The following is a 23,622-nucleotide window of genomic DNA, read 5'->3' on the forward strand; positions in this document are numbered from 1 at the left end:
CTTGCCGGCCTTCATCGTTGGTAAAGAGCCCCGTGTCACTGCTGCTACACACACTGCTGGTTTCACTGAAACAAAGAGTAAAACACAAGAGAACACATCAGGTCCAGTCAACACGAAGCTGTCCATTCATCTGCTGGTTTTCAAGTCAAAAGATCCCAAGTTTCCCTCTTTTCATTCTAACTCATTAGCCTATCAGAAATACAAATTTCACAGTTAAGTATAGGGGTAAATTCATTTTCCCCCAAACAAAAGAAATGTAAGAAGAGGAGAACTGTAAACTTTTACTTATATTTTATAGTACTTTCAAAAGATTGCAAGTCACTTTGTTAGTTTACCAAGAGGAAGTTAGACGCTCATGGAAGTAAATTTCAACCTGCTTTGGTATCACAAATTTATCAACCAATTTTATTTTTAAATATTGTCAACTATCAGTTTCAAATGAAGCCATGCAACTTAAAAGATATCCAACATGGTTCAAGTTTTCCCATTTACAAAGCAGCAAACAAAAATCCAGAAAAAAAAATCAGTATGACAAAAATTATATTTTCTAAATTTAATGTCTCTTGATATCAAGTGGATACAACAAAATTCACTTTAAAAATAAGGTTAAAAATGAAAACGTAAAAACAAATTCCATTTGAATTCACCAAAATAAAAACTCTGGCTCCACAGAATGCTGTCCAAGTCAGCTTCATCCTGAGCTACTTCCAACAACTGATTCTGCCTCTTCGGATGCTGCGTTTCTCCCACCTAATCATCAAATTCGATTTATCTGGCACAAGAAAAATTTCTCTATTCTTTACAATACGCCATTTCCTTGATGGGGATGTTTCCTTCCAAGCTAGTCAGTCAAGTTCGTTCACGTGCTCTAGAAGACAGAAGCAGCATCCTCACCCTGCTGCATAAAGAACAGGCTTGGCAAAACCCCAGTCTGCATTTCTGGATCCAAACTCTGAAAATATTTTGTATTTTGCAACATTTCCAAATGTCTTGCCAACACTAAATCCTAAAAATGCCAGTTAAATTATGTAGCAGTGTTTCCTCACTTAAGCTTCTCTCTGGGCAACAGATCCAAGAAATTTGTTGCAGTGAGAGCCAATAAAACATACCTGATTTCTTTAAAGCTTCTTTCATTTTCCTCTGCACTTATAAATGGAAACATTCTCCGGTGTCATTATGAGAAATGTCTCACAAAACTTAGCACCACTGGATTCTGATGGATTTAGCTTCTTCAAAGCGCTCTGCAGTTAAATCCAGAAGACATCCTCACAGGGTACTGCATTCTTCCTACTTCTGAGTTTAAGGAACGGTGCCTGCTAACTTTATGGTGCTGTTTTTGTTTTTAGCAAGTTCCTGAGAGCATTAGTGGTATACTCTAAGTCCACTGAGTCTTACTACATCCTCTCATATCAACTACTTTATTACTATCATCTTACCTCAAAGGTAAACCATATTTTTTTATTTTTTAGCTCCTCTACATGTTAAGGAGGGCTTAAAAAGCACATCAGACCATAAAACAAACATTCTCCTCCACCACTGTGTTATATGCATTCTTGGTTAGCATATCACTGAGATGTAAGGATCATCAAACAACAGCCTGTCAACTATTTTTGTATAGGCTGTGAGCTAAGAATGGTTTTTACAGTTTTAAATCACCAGGTAGAGGGGCAGATCAGAAGGACTCTATTTCGTGACATACAGACATGACACAAAATTCAAATTTCAGTGTCCATAAATAAAGTTTTATTGGAACAAAAAGTTCCTATACAGTTTTGCTCATTCGTTGACTATTACAGATTTTGGCTTCTTTCACACTACACCTGCAGAGTTGAGGAGTTGCAATAGAGAACATATATTACCCACGAAGCCCCCAAATACTTGCTAGCTGGCTTTTTACCGAGGAAATTTGCTGTTTCCTGCTCTATGGGTGTTTCAAGTTCTACCCTGCAATGTCTATGGGCTCCTCTATTTGAATATTTCCAATTAAGAAATTAAAACTACGGCCTTACTACAAAGTCTGTGGATTCTGCCCCCATTTATCTCCGGCCACCTGTAAGCACTACAAGATACCATGTTTCTTTCATCCTTTTTAGCATGGATTCCATTATCTCCTCAGACTCTAAATAAAGGGAGTGATCTGCTGGATCCAGGAAGGTATGGGTAACCTAAAACCTTCCTGTCTTGTATATTTTCTATTTCTGTCAACAGTATTTAAAGAGACTCACTGTTCTTGAAAGAGCTTGCACTAAACTTGTCTGTAAGTTTTCTATATATAGTTAATTAGAGTAACAGCAATGATGTCATAGAAATACCACCAGGATTTTAAGACTGTGTTCTAGGGAGATATGTATTTTCTTCATTAAGAAAATAATGTGTGCCTTACAGAACACTTATTACATAAAAGTATCATCATTCCACCAATATCTGGAAATGACTATTTCATCTGATAGCATCTGCTAATTCTATCTATGTCTCCAGAAGAACTTGCATTGTGAAAATCTAACTACATGTAAAAAAAACTGCATAATTTACTGAGGACAAAAAAAGGAACTTCATGGCATTATTTGCACATAAACACTATGATACAGCATATAAAAATGTAGGGCTAGCTATGAAATAGAAGCAAATTTTTCCTTTTCCAATTTATAGGCCAAAGTCCTGTGGCCTTCATTCAATTCTGAATCAGAGATTACCATTTAAAAAAACATCAGATTAGTAGGATTTTAATAATGATTCAGTCAACTGTAAAATGTTAATTCAGCTAACTAAACAGAATGTTTAATATTCTGTTAAAAATAAGCACTTATCTTCCAATAAAAACAATTGTCTTTTAGTACCTTTATAGATCACAAGGTCAAAAAGTTCAAAGGTGGTAGACTACTACACATTTTTCCTATTACAAAACCGTGAAAAGAGCTTATACCTTTTTTTGCTATGGGCAATTTTACTAGGCAAGGAAAATAGCTCTGTTCCTCATTTTTATAAGAAAAAGAAAATGAGATACTACCTCTGGTATCCACTTCACTATAGTTCTCTGAAGCTTAGTCAAGAAGACAGAAACTCAGCCTTGATTAATCATCAGAAAAAGTAACAAGATAAAGCCCACAAAGATGGCACATAGTGAAAATCTTGTCTTTTCCTAAAATGACAGCAACTCCTCGAGGCACCACGCCTCCTGCCTTTGCCTCGGGAGCTCTTCTGTACTCCTTGTCTCACATGATTCTAATCTATAGAGAGTTTGCATATCAAAGTTTTCATTGAATATTTTGAAAATATTTTGGGGCAGAAATGTATTAATCCTACAATACATTATTCAAAAATATTCTACTGTAAATTGGGGCAATAAAAAGTCTCTAACAGAAAAAAGAGGAGGAAGGATTTCCCCCACTATTTCCCCTAAATTGTCACTCATTCACTTAGTAAGCATTTATTAAGTTTTACTTTATACCAGGCCCTGCTATAACCAGCACTAAAACTAACAAGGAAGCAGGCCAACCACAATTTAAATCCATGTATTTTATTGAGAAAAAAAAAAAAACAAACTTAGCCTAGTCTATGGAAGAAGAGTGTGAAAACACAGAAAGAAGAGTGCTTTCCAATGAAGAAAATTCTCCACTGAGGGTGGTGCAAGCTGAGAATTTAACCTTGTAATACTGAGAAAATCACCTCATATTAGAAGCCAGAAAGTATCTCAAAAATATTCATATGTGAGTAAAAATAGTAGTAATACCTCACACTTCTCTGTTTTTCACTGAAAAAAATAAAAAACAAACCCACAATTCAGCAGCATAGCCACTATTTAAAATAAGACCAAAAAAAAAAAAATTAAAGCCTAGATTTTTGGATGACCAATTAATTGTATTAATATTACCTACTTTTTATAATATTGTTAGAAAAACAACTGAACCATATCCAACTGAAATAACATAAATGTAAAGAAAGTCAACCTAACCAGCCGTTCCAAAGGCTTTCCTCTCTCAACATTTTATTATGAAGACGTCCAAGCAAACAAAAAAACTGAAAGAAGTTACCACTCACACTCTATCACCTAGATATTGCAATTAACATTTTGGTTTTTTTGTCTTGTCACACATGTGTCCGCCTATCCTTACCCAATCATCTTGGTAATTCAAGGCACTCTGGGTAAACCAGATGACTGGGCATGCCATCCATTTTCAGAGGGGTAGATTATTACAGGAATCAAGCCTAATAAAATACTATTGATATTTCTCATCCACTTAAATAGTTAATTCCAGGGTAGAGTTAGCTAAACATTGTAAATTTTGGTACAAATTTTTAAATGCTTTCATCTGAACTGCTCTTCTTTCCAAGTTCTGAAAATGAATTGCCTGTCCTTTTCAGGAACAATTTTTAAAAGTATGGTTTTCAAATTAGGAAAAACTCTCCATTTTTAAAACACAATATTTTTATTCTATAGAAGAAATCCATGTTTTGGTCTTACTGACTTTTCTAATATGAAAGTCGTGCTTGTTGGTAAAAGCAGCGTCAATGAAGTAAAAAACTCCATCTCGGTACCAGAAACATTGAGAGCAGTGGTTCTCAACTGGAGGTAATTTTGTCCCCCTTCTCCTATCTTCCTGCCCCACCCCAGCCCTTGGGGTCACTCGACCATATCTGGGAAAAGCTTTTTTGTCAGAACTTGGAGGCAGGTAGAAGGAGCTGGTATTCTATTGGCATTTAGCAAGCAGAGGCCAGGATGCCACTAACATCCTACAACGCCCAAGACAGCCCTCACAACAGAGGATCATCTGGCCCAGAACTGTCGGCAGCATCAAAGGTGAGAACCCTCATCTAGAGTGATGAATAAAGTGGAGGGATGAAGAGGGTGGGACATCACAGTTTAGGAGGGACACCACTTCAGAGGAGGGGCAGAGGTCAACATCCTATAAAAGAAACAATGTCATTCTGTTGCCAGGACTGGGTCAGGGCCTCAGTCTGAGGTCTAGCAGATCCCACAATGAGCAGGTAGCTGAACCTTCAGGCTAACTGGTCTGAAGAACTGAAACTCCTCACGAGTTGTACAGGTCACCCTTCCCGGCTTAGCCCAGACATAAAGAATATCCTACAGCCATGGACAAGAAAGATCCAGGCTGGGAAAGAAGGAAATACCTCGCTCACCTCAATGTCCCCAATGCCTAATACAGCACCTGGCACACAACAGGCATTCAGTAAATGTTGCGCAAATGAAATGAACTCATTCAAATCAGCTGTTGCCTCTCCTTGTATGGCTTTTGTGTCATGTCACTGCACCTCTCTAATCCTATTTCCATTCACGTTAAAATGTGGATGGACTGTTCTGAGGATGTGCTATGAGGATGTATCGCGTACGTTATCATGTATGGAGTCTAGGATGTATCTGTGGCGTCTAGAGCTATTTATACAAAGGCAAAGGATGAAAGACTCAAAGGCTACTTCTAGGGTGATAATTTTTGTATGTTTCCCAATAATATTATTTTAGAGGCTAATAGTAGTAGTAATTTCCTCACTGGTATTCTTATTAAAATAGTCATCTAAATTCAATGGGACTCTCAATTATACCTCAATCTAAAAATTCTGTAGGACTCAAATCTATTTTCACTTTGAATGGAAAATTCATATGTGACCTATGAAACCTAGCATTTTCCCCACACTGGGTTTCACCCAAGAGAGGGAGACGCTGCTCTCAGCAGATATTAGACAAGTACCCCAAGAAGGGGTTTGGCACTTGAATTATTAGGAAAACTATTAATACAGAAAGCTACTATTCTGTATGACTCAGGGAACTCAGACCGGGGCTCTGTAACAACCTAGAGGGGTGGGCTGGGGAGGGACACGGTAGGGAGGTTCAAGAGGGAGGGGACATAGATACCTATGGCTGATTCATGTTGATGTTTGGCAGAAACCAACACAATATAGTAAAGTGATTATCCTTCAACTAAAAATAAACAAATCTAATTATAAAAAAGGCTACTATTACTTATTGATACCAATAACATCATTTACTGTGTTCTACTATAGAACCAACAAAGTACTAAGTGCTTTATATTCATTATTTCATTTCTTTTACCCTAAAAGTCTATGAGATAACTATGTCAACCTCATAATACAGATGAAGGAATATGGTTTGGAAAGATTGAGCAACTCGTCCCACACTGCACAACAAGAATTAGAACCAGGGTAGTGTATCTCCACTCCAGTACTCTTGCCTAGCAAATCCCATGGACGGAGGAGCCTGGTAGGCTGCAGTCCACGGGGTTGCTAGGATTTGGACACGACTGAGCGACTTCACTTTCACTTTTCATTTTCATGCATTGGAGAAGGAAATGGCAACCCACTCCAGTGTTCTTGCCTGGAGAATCCCAGGGACGGGGGAGCCTCGTGGGGTGCCGTCTCTGGGGTCGCACAGAGTCGGACACAACTGAAGCAACTTGGCAGTAGCAGTGTATCTCGACAGCCCAGCTACTCCCTGAATGGCCACTAAAACACAGGTGATGCCGAGTCATCTCATTTCCACTTACTCAAAGTCAATTCAGGTTTATTCAGAACGTAACTATGAATTTCAGCACTTCTCATTTTCATTTACCTGAAAATGCAGACCGACTGACTGAACTAGGGAAAAAGTTTACTCTTTGCTTTTTGCTACGTAGAACATTCAGATACAGCTGAAATTCTAGCTATATTTTGATGACTACAGCTTATAAGCTAAAAATGCATCATACATGCTGATTAGCATGAAAATGAATCACAAACTCAATTCAGAAAAGATCCTCTCTCCCTTCGTGCTACATCTTAAAATTTAAAACATAAACAACCATTTTCAGTATACTGAAAATATAACAATGTATTCTCAGAAATCTACACCTTGCTTGCCTTTATAGTTCCTAAATGTCCTTTCTTTGAAATCAAAGTAAAAACATTCTCTTAGTAAGTTCTGGGGAAATAATTACTCTGAGAATATTATTCCTGAATTTAGCTTCACGATAAGTAACGAAAATTCTCAGAAGACCAGTAGCCACCTGTGGTAACCAGACTCCCGCATGACTCCCGATGATGCCAGCCTTCTGGTATTTCACACCCTGGCTGGCCTGTGTAACCAACAGCACAGGCAGACGTAACAGTATGTCATGTCTGAGATTTGGGTACTTTAGGGAGAGGCTGCTCTCTCCCTCTCTCCTGCTCTCTCTCTCTCCTCCTTCTCTGTCAGACCATCTGCTCTATGGTAGGCCAACGACCATTTCTCAAGGATGCTAACAGCCCTGTAAGAGGGGCCCAAGAAAAGGAACTGAGACTCTCAATCCAGCAGACTATTAGGAAATGAGATCTACCAAAAGCCCTGTGAGTGAGCACGGAAGTGGATTCCTCAGCCCCAGCTGACCCTTGAGACGACGAGAGCCCTTACCGACAGTAAGACTGCAGAAGAGAGACTGAACCAGAATCACACAGCTAAGCTGCTCCTAGATTCCTGACTTCAGAAACTGCACTTGAAGCTGATGTTTTATAAAGCTACTAAGTTCTAGGGCAACTTTTTCTGTAGCAATAAACACAGCATCTTTACGAATTCTCCTTGCTTTCTAGCCCTAACAAGAAGCTTCTAACTTCGAGAAGTCAAATCTCTGAATTCCCACAACTAAGAGCTTGTTCTCTGACCTGTGCTGTTTAGTCACTCAGTTGTGACCCCATGGACTGTAGCCCTCCAGGTTCCTCTGTCCATGGGGATTCTCCAGGCAAGAACACTGGAGTGGATTGACATGCCCTCCTCCATGGGATCTTCCCAACCCAGGGATCAAACCCAGGTCTCCTGCATTGCAGGACGATTCTTTACCATCTGACCCACTAGGGAAACCTCTGACCTGAGAGCTTACTAATTCTATCATATTACTGACCACAGAAAACTGTAAATTTAGACCTGAATAAGAGTACTTATACCTGTCACCATTACAGTAAGGAGGTACAGAATTAGTGCTATCCGTTATACTCAAAAGTTGTATCAGTAACTTTACCACCTCGGTTTCTCACCCATTTAAATTATTAACCAAGTAGCTTAAGTAAGATGTATCTTTTACAACTAACTTTAAAAGAAATAAGCAGGATGGAGTTAATGGCTTACACTATCATGCTAAAAAATAAGGGGCTTCCTTTTAATTTTTATTAAATAATAAAAAATACATTTAAAAAAAATTTTAATTGTCTTAGAATTTACAAAAACAGAAAGGTCACTCCTAGACCTATCACCTGAAACACCTTCCCTGGATTTCTCTTCCTTTTTCCTAAACTGAAGTGGTATATTTGTAATCATATGTAATCAGAGTTCTCATTATGGAAGCGCTCATGACTGAGGGACAGGTTTTTCAGAGAAGTATCTCCCACCAACTGCAAAATTATTCCCACAGTAAGTTATGAGAATGTGTAATGAAGGAGGTTATTTTTTCAGTTTCTTCAGATGGCACCAAGAAAGAAGGCAGCAACCTCTCCAGTTTCACAGGTCAATTAACATGGCCACTGCAATCAGGTATACTTCGTGGAGATAATAATTTCTGTCAGGATTTTGCTACTGAGCTATGGCAGTGACTTAGAGAAGTCCACCCCCTCCTTTTAAGGCTTAGTTAACAGATTCATCCTCAGCAAGACGAGATGCCTTTTCAGAGTAAGTTTTTAAAGAGCATGTATTTTGAGACTTGAATACCTGAGAATGTCTTTCTGATGTCTTCCCACTATCTTAGCTATACATAAAATTCAAGGTAGGGAGGGGAGAAGAGGAGGGGAGCAACCTTTCCCCCTCAAAATTCTACAGGCAAGTCTATTAGCCCCTGGCGTACAGTACTCTAGGGATGAACACCAACCTTATTTTCATCCCTTTGAAGATTTTCTTTGCAACTGTTCCACTCCCACCACCAAAGCAGAATGCAAAAATGTTGCTAGGATATGACTAGAGGTCTCTTTTCATTAGCTTTCCCTTTTAATCTATACGCTTAATTGTTCAACCCAGGAACATGTTCTCTCTTCAGTTAGATTTTTTAAATCATTCTTCTATCCCAATGGTTTGGTTTCTTCCTTGGGAGTAATCACATACCTGCAGACTAGGCCTCCATTCCTGTGCTCCAGATCTATCACCTTCTCTCTCATTTTTATCTCCTCTGTGCATTTTGGGAGGGCTTCCAAAGTTTTCCACATCATCAACTCAATTTTCTGCAGAATGAATTGTCCTTCATTTTAACATTACATTTCAAATCTCCCTACACTCTTTCCTCCCACACTTCTGGGTTGTCAAACAGCTATCTTTCTGTCCTTATGACTTTCTGCTCCTGTTTCAAAGTGATTAGACTTCCTTGCATCCTTATGAAGATTTTCTAAAATGTTCTTCCAGTTTTCACTAGCTGTCATTTTCAAAGATGTGTTCTTCCTCTGAACACTCAGGAGGGTGTGCCCTTCTTCTTCTTCTGCAGAACCTGCTCAAAAGCCCCTTGCTGAGAATTAGTTTACCTACAATTTGGTATCTGCCAACAGAAGGGGTAGCTAAATTACTCCTGGTCCCATTCTCTACTCCCTTGGATACAGGTAACACACTCTTTTCACATCTACAACAAGCCAGGAAGATAGAGCCCCTGGCCTAATTCACCCCTAGATTTTTATCTCATACAGCTACGCGGGAGATTGAGATGGGATCGTCTTCTGATCCTCACTGCCTGATTCTGACCCCATTCCAGGAGTCTGCAATAAATGAAGGTATATAAAATACTACAGTCTCCAGAATGCACTGCTACTAGGAGTGCTTTTTCCTTCTCTGTCTGCGCCAACAGTAAACTACTCTTGGAGACTCTTATTTCCCAGGACTCAATATGCTATGACTGTCTCCAACTCCCAAACATATATACACACAGAAAACACTACGATTCCGTATCGAGTACATTCTGGGAGTTACAACCTCCAGGCAGAAAATCAAGGATACTGACTGGGAAGTTAATGGTGCAACAACACTCGGGCTAAAACTACAGCCGCCCAACTTCCTGACTGAACTGAACCCTGCCTTTCTGAACCAAGGGCAGACTATAGGGAGAGAATGCAGGGCCTCACTACCGACAGTCAGGGTGGGCTCAGCACGGCTGCGGGCTTCCTACTGCACTCTCCAGAGCGGGTCTATCAGCCTTGGAGTTTGACAAAATCTTGGCGATAAGTCAGCTTTAAGTCCTGGTCTCTGGCAATGTTTCACATCTTCGTAAATATTTTAGGGGGTGGCTGAGGTTCCTTATCAGATGCTTTTTAAGGTGTGAAGTTATAATGATGTGAAGGAGACTGTGACAAAACAATTACAGCATCTCAGTGTTACAAGGGACCTTAGAGATCCTTCAGTTCAGCCCCTCCAACTCTACACTTCACTAAGTGGTCATCAAGCCCAGGCTTGAAGTGATCTACCTGGTAAAACAACTCAATTTTTATGGAGATTTAATTTTCAGAATGCTATATTTTATACTGAGGCAACACTTCACACTCTGCACTTCTATCTATGGATTCTATTTCCTTCCTCTAGAGTCACAGAATAATCAAAACATTTAAGAGACAGATCTTCAAATACAATAATGTAACATTAAATCCACCTCCCAAGTTGTTTTTCTTCCAGTTATTCCTTAGCATATAGCAGCAGAGCTTTGAATAAATCTATATAAGCACACTGTGCCAGCTATGCAATACTCTCCAATGTGACGGTATAACCGCAACAATGGTAAATATCCTCTTGGTCAGCATCCCTATTTACAGAATAGAAAACAGAACATCCTCAACCTACCACATATAGTTTTTTCCACAGCTCCAGTAAACCCCTGATTAATGACCTCCACTTGCAAAGGAGGCTACTTACCTTAACCATGAAATAATGAATGCTATTGATCCAACAAGCTACTGCTATAGAGTGTTATTGATCACCTATCTTTGGTTAAAATGGTCCTCATTTAGCAATTTCACTGTTGCAAACACCTGGAGCAAAGCATGCTCATAATTAAAAAGAGTTTGGGAGAGTTCAAGTGAGAGGTGATGGACAGAGATCTCAGCTTTCCACCGCTTATTCTTGCTTCTGAGCTATTATTTGTGTCAGAAGGGATATTGATTTTCTATAAAAATAAGAAAACAAGAGGCACCAAGGGGCCGCAGAAGGTCAGCTTGGGCTAGAGAAGGAGGGGGGAGGTTTAGCACTCTATCTCTGTCATTTGGCTTCCAAGAGAAGAGAGTATTTTCTTTCCTGTGAGATTGGCTTCTAATACATCACCTTAGGAAGGCTCCTGACTGCAACTTCAGGCCACCACCAAACCAATCCACTTACGAAAGAAAAGAAGCTAAATTATATTCAAGGGGAACAAATGAATGATGTTAGTGAAGAACAAAGCAAAACTGGGCTATGACTCACCTAATTAATAGCCACTGTACAGACAATTTGAATAAAGATCAGTAGAAAGTAATTTTACAAAAGAGTTGATCTATTCTAGAATGGAACACACATGGATAGAAAAATATTAAAATAATAATTGAGCTTTTTACATCATAACCACTTTCAGTCCCTCAGAACTCTTGAGGGATTGGTTGGTACAGAATTGAAGGAAGAACAGAAACAGAAAAGCAAAAAGAATTATAGGTTAAATTTAAAACTACTCTATGTTTGTAAGCAGAATAAATTTTAAGGAAAGTAGAAATAAAGTTCTCTGATTGAGACATAGATTTTTCAAACTGAAAACACCTAATATATGCTTTTAAAAAGAACTATTTACTAAGCAAAGTAAAGCTTAATGATCAACTTCATCCTAATAATTTTACAAGCTGGATCATATATTCTGCCAACCCTCAAAACCACTGATATAAAGTTCTACACTTTGATCTGTATGCAAAGTGGCACATCCAAGCAGATTTATGAAAGAGTAATAACCAAGAGAATTCTTAAAAGGATTTCTTTTAACACATAAAAAAGGTTGAAAAATTTTGACAGAATCAACTCACCAAGACAGTATAACATCTAAATCATGAACTACTGCCTACTTAAAACATATGCTAATGTTAGTCCTGTTTATAGGGTGTATTTAATAATCTAAGGCAGAGATTTTGGTTCCAATTTACTACTGACAGGCAAAACATAACGTGCAGTCAACGAACAACTAAGAATCACCATGAGACTTTCCTGGTGGTTCAGTAGTTAAGACTCTGCACTTTCACTGCAGGGGACGCAGGATCCTGTTCAAGGAACTAAGATCCCACATGTCACATGGCATTCCCCCCCCACCCCCCGCCTCCCCCCGGCTAAAAAAAAAGAATCACCCTCCTTCCTCATAGAGTATACTTAGGGGGGAAAAATACAAAGCACATGTGCTTGTAACTAAGATGAATCAGCATCAGTCAAGGTGAGTTGAAGACTCCTAAATACACTCTGAAGAATTTTTCTCATTCTACACCTGCTACTTCTCCACCCAATATTCCCTTAGCTACAAGGATTTTGGTGTCCACCAAAAAACTCTTGTTCTTTGAAAGAACTCTGAAGTTATGGGCCAGGAAGATAGCCCCAATGTGGGAACAGGTCTCCTCAATTTGAAAAGAGAAGAATTTACTAAGAACTGCTGCCTACTTCAAATTACCCAAGCTCTCAGATAACTAGATATGTATTATCACAATCTGACTATAATGTGTGACAGATGTATCTGGGATAAGAAGGACCTGGAAAGATTCAAGTGCCTCACTGCAAAGTTACAGGCTCTGTATCTGCAACCATACTTGGGCTGTGATCTTAGAGAAGATAGAGTTAATAGTCACTCACACACACAATTAAGACACAGTTTAACAAGAAATTCTGGGGAAGAAATACATATACCCAAAAATATCATCCCAAAAAGCAGTTGTTTTTTTTTTAATTGTCATTCTTAATAGTAAGATGATTATTATTTGGTATGTAAGCTTGATATTGAAACAAACTTGAACACCTCAATTGAGGGTTTCACCATTATGAAAGGATACAAGTTAAGCATTTCTTGTCTGATTAAATATAGCATGATGAGAGGAAAAACAAGGGGTTTATAATCCAAAATCATACATTTAAATTGGGTTAAAAGGCCCTAGAATATACAGCAGAGGAAAATCAGGAAAGCCAAATTATAAGCCTGCCAAGTCTGACTCTCTGCAACCCCAAGGACTATAGCCTACCAGGTTCCTCTGTCCATGGGATTTTCTAGCAAGAGTACTGGAGCGGGTTGGCATTCCCTTCTTCAGGGGATCCTCCCAACCCAGGGATCAAACCCGTGTCTCCTGCATCTCCTGCAATGGCAGGGGTGTTCTTTACCACTGAGCCACCTGGGAAGTCCCACCTAGTTGCACAGCCTGGCAAACATAAAGTTAGTAAGAAAAAATTTTAAAGCTAGATTAAAAACCACCCATGAAAGGTACAGGCATACAGACCTGAACAGCTTTTCCTATCCCTGACAAAGTCTCACCTTGAAGTTCCTAAGATTTATGCTTTTGTTTTTCAGACAAATCTCAGAAGAAGCAAAACCCTAAGAAAGATCATCTGTTCTATTAGTTGTAAAAGTTAAGCTGAGACAGAAAAGTGCCATGGGAAAAGCAAGCTCAAAGAGCAATCAAACACAGTGGTTACCTATGAGCTATGGAATTAGGTTTGATTCCCAGTTTTGCTACTAGATGACCTTGGGCAAATTATCTCCACACTCATAAGCTCTATTTCTTCGTCTATAAAATACAAACAGTGGCCCCTACCACAGAGGGGAGTTGTGAACATTAAAAAAGAATATACGTTCTGCACAATAGTACAGGGCCTGGCACACAGTTAGTGCTTAATAAATGCTGACTAACACTGTTAAGGGATTCCCTCATAGCTCAGTCGGTAAAGAATCTGCCTGCAATGCAGGAGACCTGGGTTCGATTCCTGGGTCGGGAAGATCCTCTGGAGAAGGAAATGGCAACCCACTCCAGTATTCTCACCTGGAGAATCCCATGGACAGAGCAGCCTGGCGGACTACAGTCCATGGGATCACAAGAGTAGGACACAACTTACAACTAAACCACAACAGTAACATAATACAGTGGTCCTCAGTTGGGAGTACTCAACCCTACGAGGGAGCACCCATGAAGGCATTTGTTTTGATACTATGAAGGGTGGTGGGAACTATGTAGGATGCCAAACATGGGACATCCCTCTTCACAAAGAGCTGCCTCACCCAAAACACCAACAGCATCAGCATGGAGAAACAGACATCACACATTAATATTCACAACAATATTAAAGCATCAAGCTGGGGAGTATCGATGTTTCTAGGACTATCTATTTGAGATGTAAAAAATTTTAAAGTCACCCAAAACTACACTGACATTTTAAGCATGCACCCATCAGAGACAAATTTTGCTGGCTCAATGACATCTGGTGTAAGACTAATGGGATTCAGTACTGTTATTTTCAAAGTCTACCATGTGTTCCGACAACTTGAATGTCAGCCAATAAAATAAACTCAATACAGTTAAACTCAAAGTAGTAGAAAACACAAACAGAGCCCAGAAATATTACTATCTCAAGCCATGATTCTTAATGGGTAAAGGCAGCTTACCAAGAACATTTACAAATTCCATATGCCTGGCACCAGCATTTTCTCTCCCACGCGCGCATGTGTACACACATACACACACACACACAAATCTCTGCTGAGGCCCTGGTTCTAAAGAATAGTTATGTATGTATGAACTGCGTGGCATAAAGAGCAGCAAAATGTTTTTAAAATAAAACTTTCAGTTATGCATTTGAGGTACACATTTTAAATGACTTTCAGAAAACAAATGTGTTGCTATAAAATATAGCCTTCTTGATACAGGGTAACAGGATCATTAAGCCAGAGATAAACACAACCTGACTGGTTAAAAGAAAGCTACAAAGTCAGTGTTATCAGAGGCTGGTTTGAAAGAAAAGTTGAAATCATCAAGACTGGATTTGTGCTTAATTTGTAAAATTAACCAGGAAAATCTTTTGACTTAGTAAGATCAAAATGGAATAGAATGGGAGTAGAATGGAAATAGAATGGGAGATCTCACCATTCTGACATGTTCTCATCAGAGCCCTGTTTTTGTTCATCTGCTTCACACTCCATCCTTTCTTTCCTTCCCGTTTTGCTTAGGAAAGTCCTGTTTTCTGCTGATTCACACAACCCGTGACCTGATGAGGTCCAGGGAGTATTCTCCTTCCAGCGGGACAGACGCTGCTTCTTGGCCGACTTGAACCTGCAGCCTCTCTCGTAGCTCCAATCTGACACCTTGAGCTTCTGCTGAAGGCTAGCGGCCACCTCTGACGTCACTCGCTTCACCTTACGCCGGCGCCTGAGCGGTCGACAGGGTGCATTTTCAGTAAAGGAGTCAGATTCATGCCAAGAATGCTGCTTACTCTTAACAATGGCGTTGAGAGCTGGGTGCCGTTTGACTACCATTGTGTCATCAGAGTCACTGAAATTGGTGACTGGGGCCATTTCTCGACAGTCCTTGAGAGCCTCATCCAGACTGGACTCAGAGGCCTCACTGTAGCAGCAGGTATGCTCCGCCAGGTGAGTGAAGTCTGAACGGCGCTTCCGGCCTCTCCGTTTGCGAAGCTGCCGCCTCTGCTGCCGCGGGCTCAGGGCCATCTCCTCCCAGAGCTCACCAAGCTTATTCTGCTCAGATGTCTGCTCCAAGGCTGAGGCTAAGTCATGAACCAGCTCATCCATGAGGCCACATCTACCAAAGGAGGTTCAGAAGAAAAGAAAACAAGAGAAAGACTGAATAGGATCTGTTGCTTTAGGATAATTTTTTAAATAGATCGTGGCACTTCAGAGTCCACTCCATCTACAGAAAATTCACCTGCATTCACCTGGCTACACTTAAGATTCTATTCCTATCATCCATGCACTGTTAAGTCGCTAAAAATAGGTGTCTGGCCCTTGTTAAATGCCTATAGTCATCATGTTCTTAAGCACAAATACTCAAAATACTCACCAGATGTCAAGTGGGTTATTAGTAAAAACAAGCAAACTCAGGGGAGTTATCGCTCCCTTTTCCCAATTAAACTTGCTCAACAAAATTACCTGATGATGAGATCTAAAAGGTTTAGAGAATGTCTCTTTAGACAGGAGCAGAAAAACACTCAACTTCAAAACCATAGATGAAAAAGACTGTTCTACAGTCTTGGGTCACTAATAAGAAGTGTTCTGGCAGGAACAGAAAAACAACCTAGTGACGCCCCTTACAGAGGGCTGCCTGCAGCTCTGGTGATCCGGGAATTTGTAGTGACACAGGTTTGTATTGTGCCCGGAAAAAAAAAAAAAAGACAGTTTGCACCTACTCTGGTTCCAGCTACCACCCAGAGGCTATGAAGTAAAGAGCTTTAAAGAGTATGTCATAAACTTGTGAAGAATTAGCAACTTTTAAGTTCTTCTCACTCTCCTTCAGAAAATAAAGTGAGCATCCAAATTCTGTGCTTCGGTGCCAGACAATCACACAGAAACAGGATATAACTGAGGCTGAAATGACAATACATGGAGTCTCTAAGATTTCTAGGTAACAGCTTTCCAAAATTTCCTATTTTTCAACTCATTATTGTCAAACCATCATACTTCAGGGATCACTTCAGAGGTAAACCTTCCAGAGGCAGAGAGCAGGAGGAACAATTTTCAAAATGCCTTTTTTTTAAAGGGAAATGTGTAATATACTTCATACACCTAATTAAATACATGTTAAACTAGCACTTTTTCCCTAGCTCTTAAGTTCAACCTATTTCAAGACCATAATTAGAGCTTAAAACTCTATGGTGCCACTCTCAGACCATATTTCCGTTCACCCAGTTTATATTTTGCAAAGGACTTTCTAAAAACCTATTTTCATGCTATCTCCATGCCAACCAACTCAAAGTCAGGAGGAGCAATAGTTGACACCTTGTTCCAAAACTACCAACCAAACAAAACTTCTCAAAGTGTCAAAAACCACACTCACTTAAGCAATAAGCTATTTAAAATGCCATAACTGGGGTTTGGGGAGACAACTGTCCCTAAAAACCAAATAGGTGAATCTAAATCTACTTCCCTCATCTCTATGCTTAACTACTGCTTTAAAAACTGTACAGACTTTAACACGGAAACAACTAGAAGCTGAATGCCCTGCCTGTGCAGTTGAATGCAAGCCTTTCAAAGACTGCAAAAATTGGAACAGCAGGTGACAGAAGAACCCTGGAACTCCTACCCTCCCTGGATGCACCGTCCGAGAGGATCCGGGGCCAGGCAAGCAAAGGCTGTCCCGAGTTGCGTAAAGGATGGGACCAGAAACCAGTAGAAGTAAAAAGAAAGACGCAGGCAGGCGCAGGGTCGTATAGGTGCAGACCGGGTTGGGAGGGGAGACGTTGCGGGAAGACAGGAGGGAACTTCTCAGTTGGGGCGACCGAGGAGCAGGGAGTCAGCTCTTCCAGGGCAGAAACTGCCAAGATGCAAGCCCTGGTGATCTAAACTCCCTCCCTGCCAGGGGTCGCAACGTGACCACATCTGTTGGGGAAAAAAAGTGTGTTTCGAAGGGCTCTCCCCACCACGACCAGGGGCCCTTCCCCGAGGACGAGGGCGACCACAGCTTGGGATACCAAGCCCTTACGCTGTCGCCACTCCCTAAAGAATCAGAAAGTAGAGAAGACAAAAAGTGATTGTCGCCTGGCAGATGGCCCGAAACCCTCATCCCCCACGGATTCGGGGGGGAGATGGGTCCTGAAAAACAAGGCCCGCCACCCTCACCCGCTCCCGCCAGCCTTTGCCGGCCCCCTGACGCCCCCCGGTCGGTCCGCGGCGGCCCAGAGCCCGGATCCCCGCTGGCGCCGACCCCCCGGACCCCGACCCTCTCATTTCCAGTCCCCCTCACCCGCTGCCGCAGCCACCTCCGAAGGCCGCCGCTTGCGGGGCCGAGTCTCCCGGCCGGAGCTTTCCTCTCTGACCTCATTTCCGGTCTGGGCCGGAGGGGTGGGGCGGCGGCGAGATGGGAGGAACTTGGCGGCGCGGGAGGCCCCGCCCCAGCACGGCGCTTCCTGCCAGCAGCCCCGCCCACTTCCGTCCCGTGGGACGCTGGGGGCCACGAGAACCCGGCAGGAAGGCAAGGGGGCCAGGAGCGGTGGTGTTTCGGGGCAGACGAAGGACCAGGGCTGACAGGACAGTGGCGCTGAGGTGCCCATCTTGGGGAAGAACCTACCCCGTGCAGGCCTCGTCTGCCTTGGAGACGTCAGGAAATTGGGCCCTAGAGAGGGGCGTGGGCCTTGTCCTTGCTGACTGGCTTTATACAAGCGCGTGGAAGTTAGGGAAATGAATCTTCATTTCCTAACTATGAGAGTTGTATAGCCTTTGACAGGATAGCGTCGTAGTGAGACTATTAAAGATGCACTTTGCCTTGCGTAACAAGTAGTACTGGATTATAACTTGAAGTATAGAATTGATGCTTTTGAACTGTGGTGTTGGAGAAGACTCTTGAGGGACACTTGGACTGCAAGGAGATCCATCCAGTCCACCCTAAAGGAAATCAGTTCTGAATATTCATTGGAAGGACTGATGCTGAAGCTGAAACTCCAATACTTCGGCCACTTGATGCAAAGAACTGACTCATTGGAAAATTTCCCTGATGCTGGGAAAGATTGAAGGCGAGAGGAGAAGGGGAGGACAGAGGATGAGATGGTTGGATGGCATCACCAACTCAATGGACATGAGTTTGAGTAAACTCTGGGAGTTGGTGATGGACAGGGAAGCTTGGCATGCTGTGGTCCATGGGGTCGCAGAGTCAGATGCAACTGAGCGACTGAACTGAAAGGTAACAGCCATAGTCAAACTGGGGTAAATCAATCACTTATACAAATAAATGTATAAATGGGGAAGGAGTGATGTCTTTGGTGCAGAAGTCTAAACAATTTTTTAGATACTCCACCATGAGGCCTCACTCCTCATTCTAAATGTGGCCTGTGCCGTGACTTCCTTCTGAAGAGTACCATGTGAAAAGTGGGGGAAGGAGAGTAACTTTTATAGTGGAAAAACTAAACAAGCACTGCCTCAGTCAGGTGATCAAGGTTAATATTAACAGTGATTAATCATGTTGATAGTATGTGCACTAGCGAGGATATGACAAATATGGCCTTTTATCTCTGTGATACTTTCCTTCTAAAACTCATAATCCCAGTCTCAATAAAAGGGAAGAAGTGGGCAGCCCCCACCTGAGGGACATTCTACAAAATGTCTGACCAATATTCCTCAAAATTCTCAAGATTTTCAAAGACAAAGTCTGAGAAACTGCCACAGCCAAGAGGAGCTTATGGACACATACCAAGTAAATGTAATATTGTATCCTGATGTGACACTGGATTAGAAAAAGGATATTTGGTAAAAACTAAAGAAATGTGGATAAATTATGGGCTTTAGTTAATAATAATGTCCCAACATTGGTTTGGAGAAGGCAATGGCACCCCACTCCAGTACTCTTGCCTGGAAAATCCCATGGACGGAGGACCCTGGTAGGCTGCAGTCCATGGGGTCGCTAAGAGTTGGACACAACAGAGCGGCTTCACTTTCACTTTTCACTTTCATGCATTGGAGAAGGAAATGGCAACCCGCTCCAGTGTTCTTGCCTGGAGAATCCCAGGGACGGTGGAGCCTGATGGGCTGCTGTCTGTGGGGTCGCACAGAGTCGGACACGACTGAAGCGACTTAGCAGCAGCAGCAACATTGGTTCATTAATTGTGACAAATGTTTACTAATGTGAGATGTTAATAATGGAGGACCTGAGTGTGGGGTATGTGGGAACAGGAGTACCTCTGAATTTTCCTGGAAACCTAAAGCTATTGTGAAATTAAGTTTATTTTTAAATAACTTTGACCCTGAAAATTCTGCCTCTATGAATTTTGTCTAAAGAAAAAATTAGAAATGGACAATGTAAAGTACAGGTAATTAATCTTTGTAGTGCCAACTTAAAAAAAAAAAAGCCTAACGTAAGAGCTGTGAGTTAAGTTTTATTGGGGCAAAATGAGGGCTATAGCCCAGGAGATAGCATCTCAGATAGCTCTGAGAAACTGCTCCAAAGAGGTAGAGGGGAAGGTCAGTGTATATGTGGTTTTGGTAAAGGGGGAGCACATTGCAATCAAACACGTTTTCTTTTGTTTGGCAGAATGTTTCTCCTAGTCACCAGAAGCAGTCATCACCATGAAGGACTTTAGGACTTCTCTGGATATAAGGAGATACAAGAACTGGGCTCATAAAATCGACTGTGAAATTATTTAACCATCTGAAGACTTGTTCTGCCAGTTTTTCCCAGAGCACAGAGTGCCTCTTTTCTGCCCTCCAACCTGAATTCCTTTCAGGGATTGTTGAAAGTCAGCATGATTTAATCCTTGTAGAGGTAGATGGCAAGTGCCAATTTGTAGTTGACAGCATTGTGGGAGGTTGGCATGAGACTACTAGAAAAAAGCCAGAAATCCTACAACAGGGGTTACTTATCTAAACTAGTGTATGTCTATGGGATGGAATACCTTGCAGCCTTTTGACAGTGATTATAGAAGAATATTTAATTTCACAAAAAGTCATCAATTTCTGATTGTGTACATTTCTGTACAATGGTTGTGCTTTAAAACATTCCTTTATAGAAGAAAGTGGGCGGGGTGGGGGGGTTGCAGGGAAAGTTTCTTTAAAAATGTAGAGTATGAGACTATTCATGCATAAAGGAAATTAAATCTATACTTGCATAGGAATATGACCAGAATAATACATTACTTATCATCCAAAATAGTTCCATTATAAGTTATTGTATCTCCTACATGTTGTTCTTATGGGTTTTCAGAATTTTCTATAGGTGAAACATTGTGTAAAGAATGAAGGGTGTAGACAAAGATGACTTCAAGTTTTGAGCCAGAGTGACTAACAGAGTGAAGTGAAAATCAGTTGTGTCCAACTCTTTGCAACCCCATGGACTGTAGCCCTATGGACTGTAGTCTGCCAGGCTCCTCTGTCTATGGAATTCTCTGGGCAAGGATACTCGAGCGGGTAGCCATTCCCATCTCCAGAGGATCTTCCCAACCCAGGGATCGAACCCAGGTCTCCACATTGCAGGCAGATTCCTTACCAGCTGAGCCACCAGGGAAGCCCAAGAATACTGGGCTAACAGAGGGGTTGGTGCCTTTTGCACAGCTAGAGAAGTCAAGGAGAGAAAAAAGTTTGGTAGAAAGATGATTAATTCCACTTTGGACATGCTGAATTTGTGACTCCCACAGGACAAAAAGATGGAAATGTTCAAGAGGTGTCCGCAGCCATCAGCCTCTTTTCTGCTTAAGTGAAGTTCTCTCCCATAAATCATATCAGCTCCCATAGTGTCACTTCCCTCCATCAGCAATGAATGCTCCCACATTTCTTGAAATCCAGCTTTTGGTTTCAGCTTAAGTGAAGTTCTCTCCCATAAATCATATCAGCTCCCATAGTGTCACTTCCCTCCATCAGCAATGAATGCTCCCACATTTCTTGAAATCCAGCTTTTGGTTTCAGATTTATGCTAGATAATTTCCACTTATTTTCACAACCAGCACCTCCAGGTTAAGATGTCAAAACAAATCTTAGTTTCTTCCATAATCCCTATCATACGTGTCCTTCCCCCACTGTTCCCAGTTTGGGAAATGTCACCAGCATCATGCAGTTACCCAGGTAAATTAGCCATTAGCCCCTTTTTTCCCCCCTTAATACTTCTTCATCTAAATAAATGCCAAGCTTCAAGGATTCTACTTTGATAGCATTCTTGCATCCACCCTCCCCCTTTTGCTTTCTGTCTGCCATTGGGCACATCTGGGTAGGCAGCCTCTCGTGGATGGCATAGCAGCCTCCTTACTGGTCTTGCCACTTCCATTCTCTCCCCCAAAAGTCATTCTCTACACCGGCACCAGAGTGAGATTCCTGAAACACCATTTCACTTCATCTTCCACTATCTCCTGTGTCACGCTGGGCTCATCAGACTGCTTGCTTTTTCTTGAACACCCCTGGGGTTCGAGGGGATTTAAAGGCTCAGTGTCAGCGTCACCTCCATGGCATCTTCGCCGTGCTTGCCTACTCTTTGGGATCTCTCAGAACTTGCTGGCATCTTTTTTTTTTTCTTTACTGGTATCTTTATTACAACATTTCTTGACTCAGCCTTGAATCTGAGACAATTCTGTGCAAGTTTGCCTCCCCAGCTAAATTACTCTTACAACAAATATTCACTGAGTACCTATCACACATGTGGCCCTATGCTAAGCTCTGGAGATATAGCTGGGTGAGCAAAAATGAAGCCTACTGCACTGCCCCAGAGAGTCTCCTAGCCATTGTAGTCCCACCAGTTCCAGGCACAGTCCTTTGTACATGGTAGGTGCTCCCTAACTACTGTCAGTTGACAAAAGTAAATATTTGTTTACTATGCCGGAACAGGAAATTAGAATTGCTTGTCTCAATCTTAAGAGAAAATTTAAATGAAAGCTAGTGATGGTGGGAGCCTGGGCAGGGCCACTCAAGGAAAGAGGATACAAGAGAAGAAACCCGCGGAGGGCAACGCCGTCAAAGGACAGAGAGCAGTGGGAAAGAATCAGTGTGTAAAAGCCAGAGAAGGGTGACATTTACGAAAAGAGACCAAGAGGACAATTAGAAACAGGTGTCAGGAAAGGCCATCACACTTGCTAAGTGAAGCAAGCACTGATTAAGTGTTTATGTAGACTTGGAGCAGGTAAAGTAGAGGCAGGAGAGAAACCAAGAGTGAAGCTCCATACATGATAAGCTGTGTCCTGTCCTGATGGCTTAACTTCCTCATCTGTCTGTCACAAGAGACAACAACAAAACATACTCATCTCTTGGGTGGAAGTTAAATAATGCAAAATGTTTCATTTAGAGCCCAACACAAATTAAGCACTCTAAAAATGTTAGTAATTATGGAGTAGCTGCTGCTGCTGCTGCTGCTAAGTCGCTTCAGTCATGTCAGACTGTGTGACCCCATAGATGGCAGCCCACCAGGCTCCCCTGTCCCTGGGATTCTCCAGGCAAGAACACTGGAGTGGGTTGCCATTTCCTTCTCCAATGCATAAAAGTGAAAAGTGAAAGTGAAGTCGCTTAGTCGTGTCCGACTTTTAGCAACTCCATGGACTGCGGCCCACCAGGGTCCTCCGTCCATGGGATTTTCCAGGCAAGAGTACTGGAGTGGGGTGCCATTGCCTTCTCCGAATTATGGAGTAGAGGAAGTCAAAAAGTTTCCCTTAACTGACCATCAGGATGGAACTTCAAGTTGAATGAGCAAATCACCAGCTGAAAAGATCTGCACCCAGTAAGGAACAACAGGCTTCTCCCTTCTTTGTTTCCCACAGAGAAAAAACAAGTACCTCCACTGGCTGATTCATCGGATTCCATGTAGTTATAATAACCTGAAAGTCCTCTGCATGCCTGCACAACCTAGGATATGGTCCCTGCCCCATACTCCTAGTACCAGCCCATAAACTCTCCCTCCATGCCTCCCCACTCCCACCCCAGGGCCTTGGCATATGCTTTCCTGAAACCAAGAATATCTGTCTTTTAGGGCTTTGCAGGTGAGGGTCATGGAATATCCTCATCTTTGAAGTTTTGG

General features: G+C 41.7%; 1 protein-coding gene and 1 long non-coding RNA gene across 18 annotated transcripts in view; one reads left to right on the forward strand and one right to left on the reverse strand.

Moving 5' to 3' along the window:
* GPATCH2L (G-patch domain containing 2 like) overlaps positions 1 to 17,979 on the reverse strand; it is a 58,303-nt gene extending 40,324 nt beyond the window's left edge. For 16 of the 17 annotated variants that reach the window (XM_044924714.2, XM_044924708.2, XM_045162019.1 and 13 more), the window contains exons 1-3: positions 17,890 to 17,979; positions 15,061 to 15,732; positions 1 to 65 (exon numbers count right to left, since the gene is read on the reverse strand). In XM_044924714.2, coding sequence (XP_044780649.2) covers positions 1 to 65; positions 15,061 to 15,722 — 727 coding nt within the window. In that variant the 5' untranslated portion in view covers positions 15,723 to 15,732; positions 17,890 to 17,979. Of the gene's footprint in view, positions 66 to 15,060; positions 15,737 to 17,889 lie in introns of all 17 variants that reach the window. The other variant, XM_006052861.4, reaches the window with a different exon arrangement.
* A 781-nt stretch (positions 17,980 to 18,760) lies between these two features.
* LOC102389727 lies at positions 18,761 to 21,766 on the forward strand. Its single transcript, XR_327068.4, has 2 exons — positions 18,761 to 18,822; positions 20,167 to 21,766. It is a non-coding gene; the product is annotated as an uncharacterized LOC102389727 (long non-coding RNA).
* Positions 21,767 to 23,622: the final 1,856 nt, after the last annotated feature.

The sequence above is a fragment of the Bubalus bubalis genome, chromosome 11 (genome assembly GCF_019923935.1).
Source record: "Bubalus bubalis isolate 160015118507 breed Murrah chromosome 11, NDDB_SH_1, whole genome shotgun sequence".
NCBI classification, from domain to species: domain Eukaryota; kingdom Metazoa; phylum Chordata; class Mammalia; order Artiodactyla; family Bovidae; genus Bubalus; species Bubalus bubalis.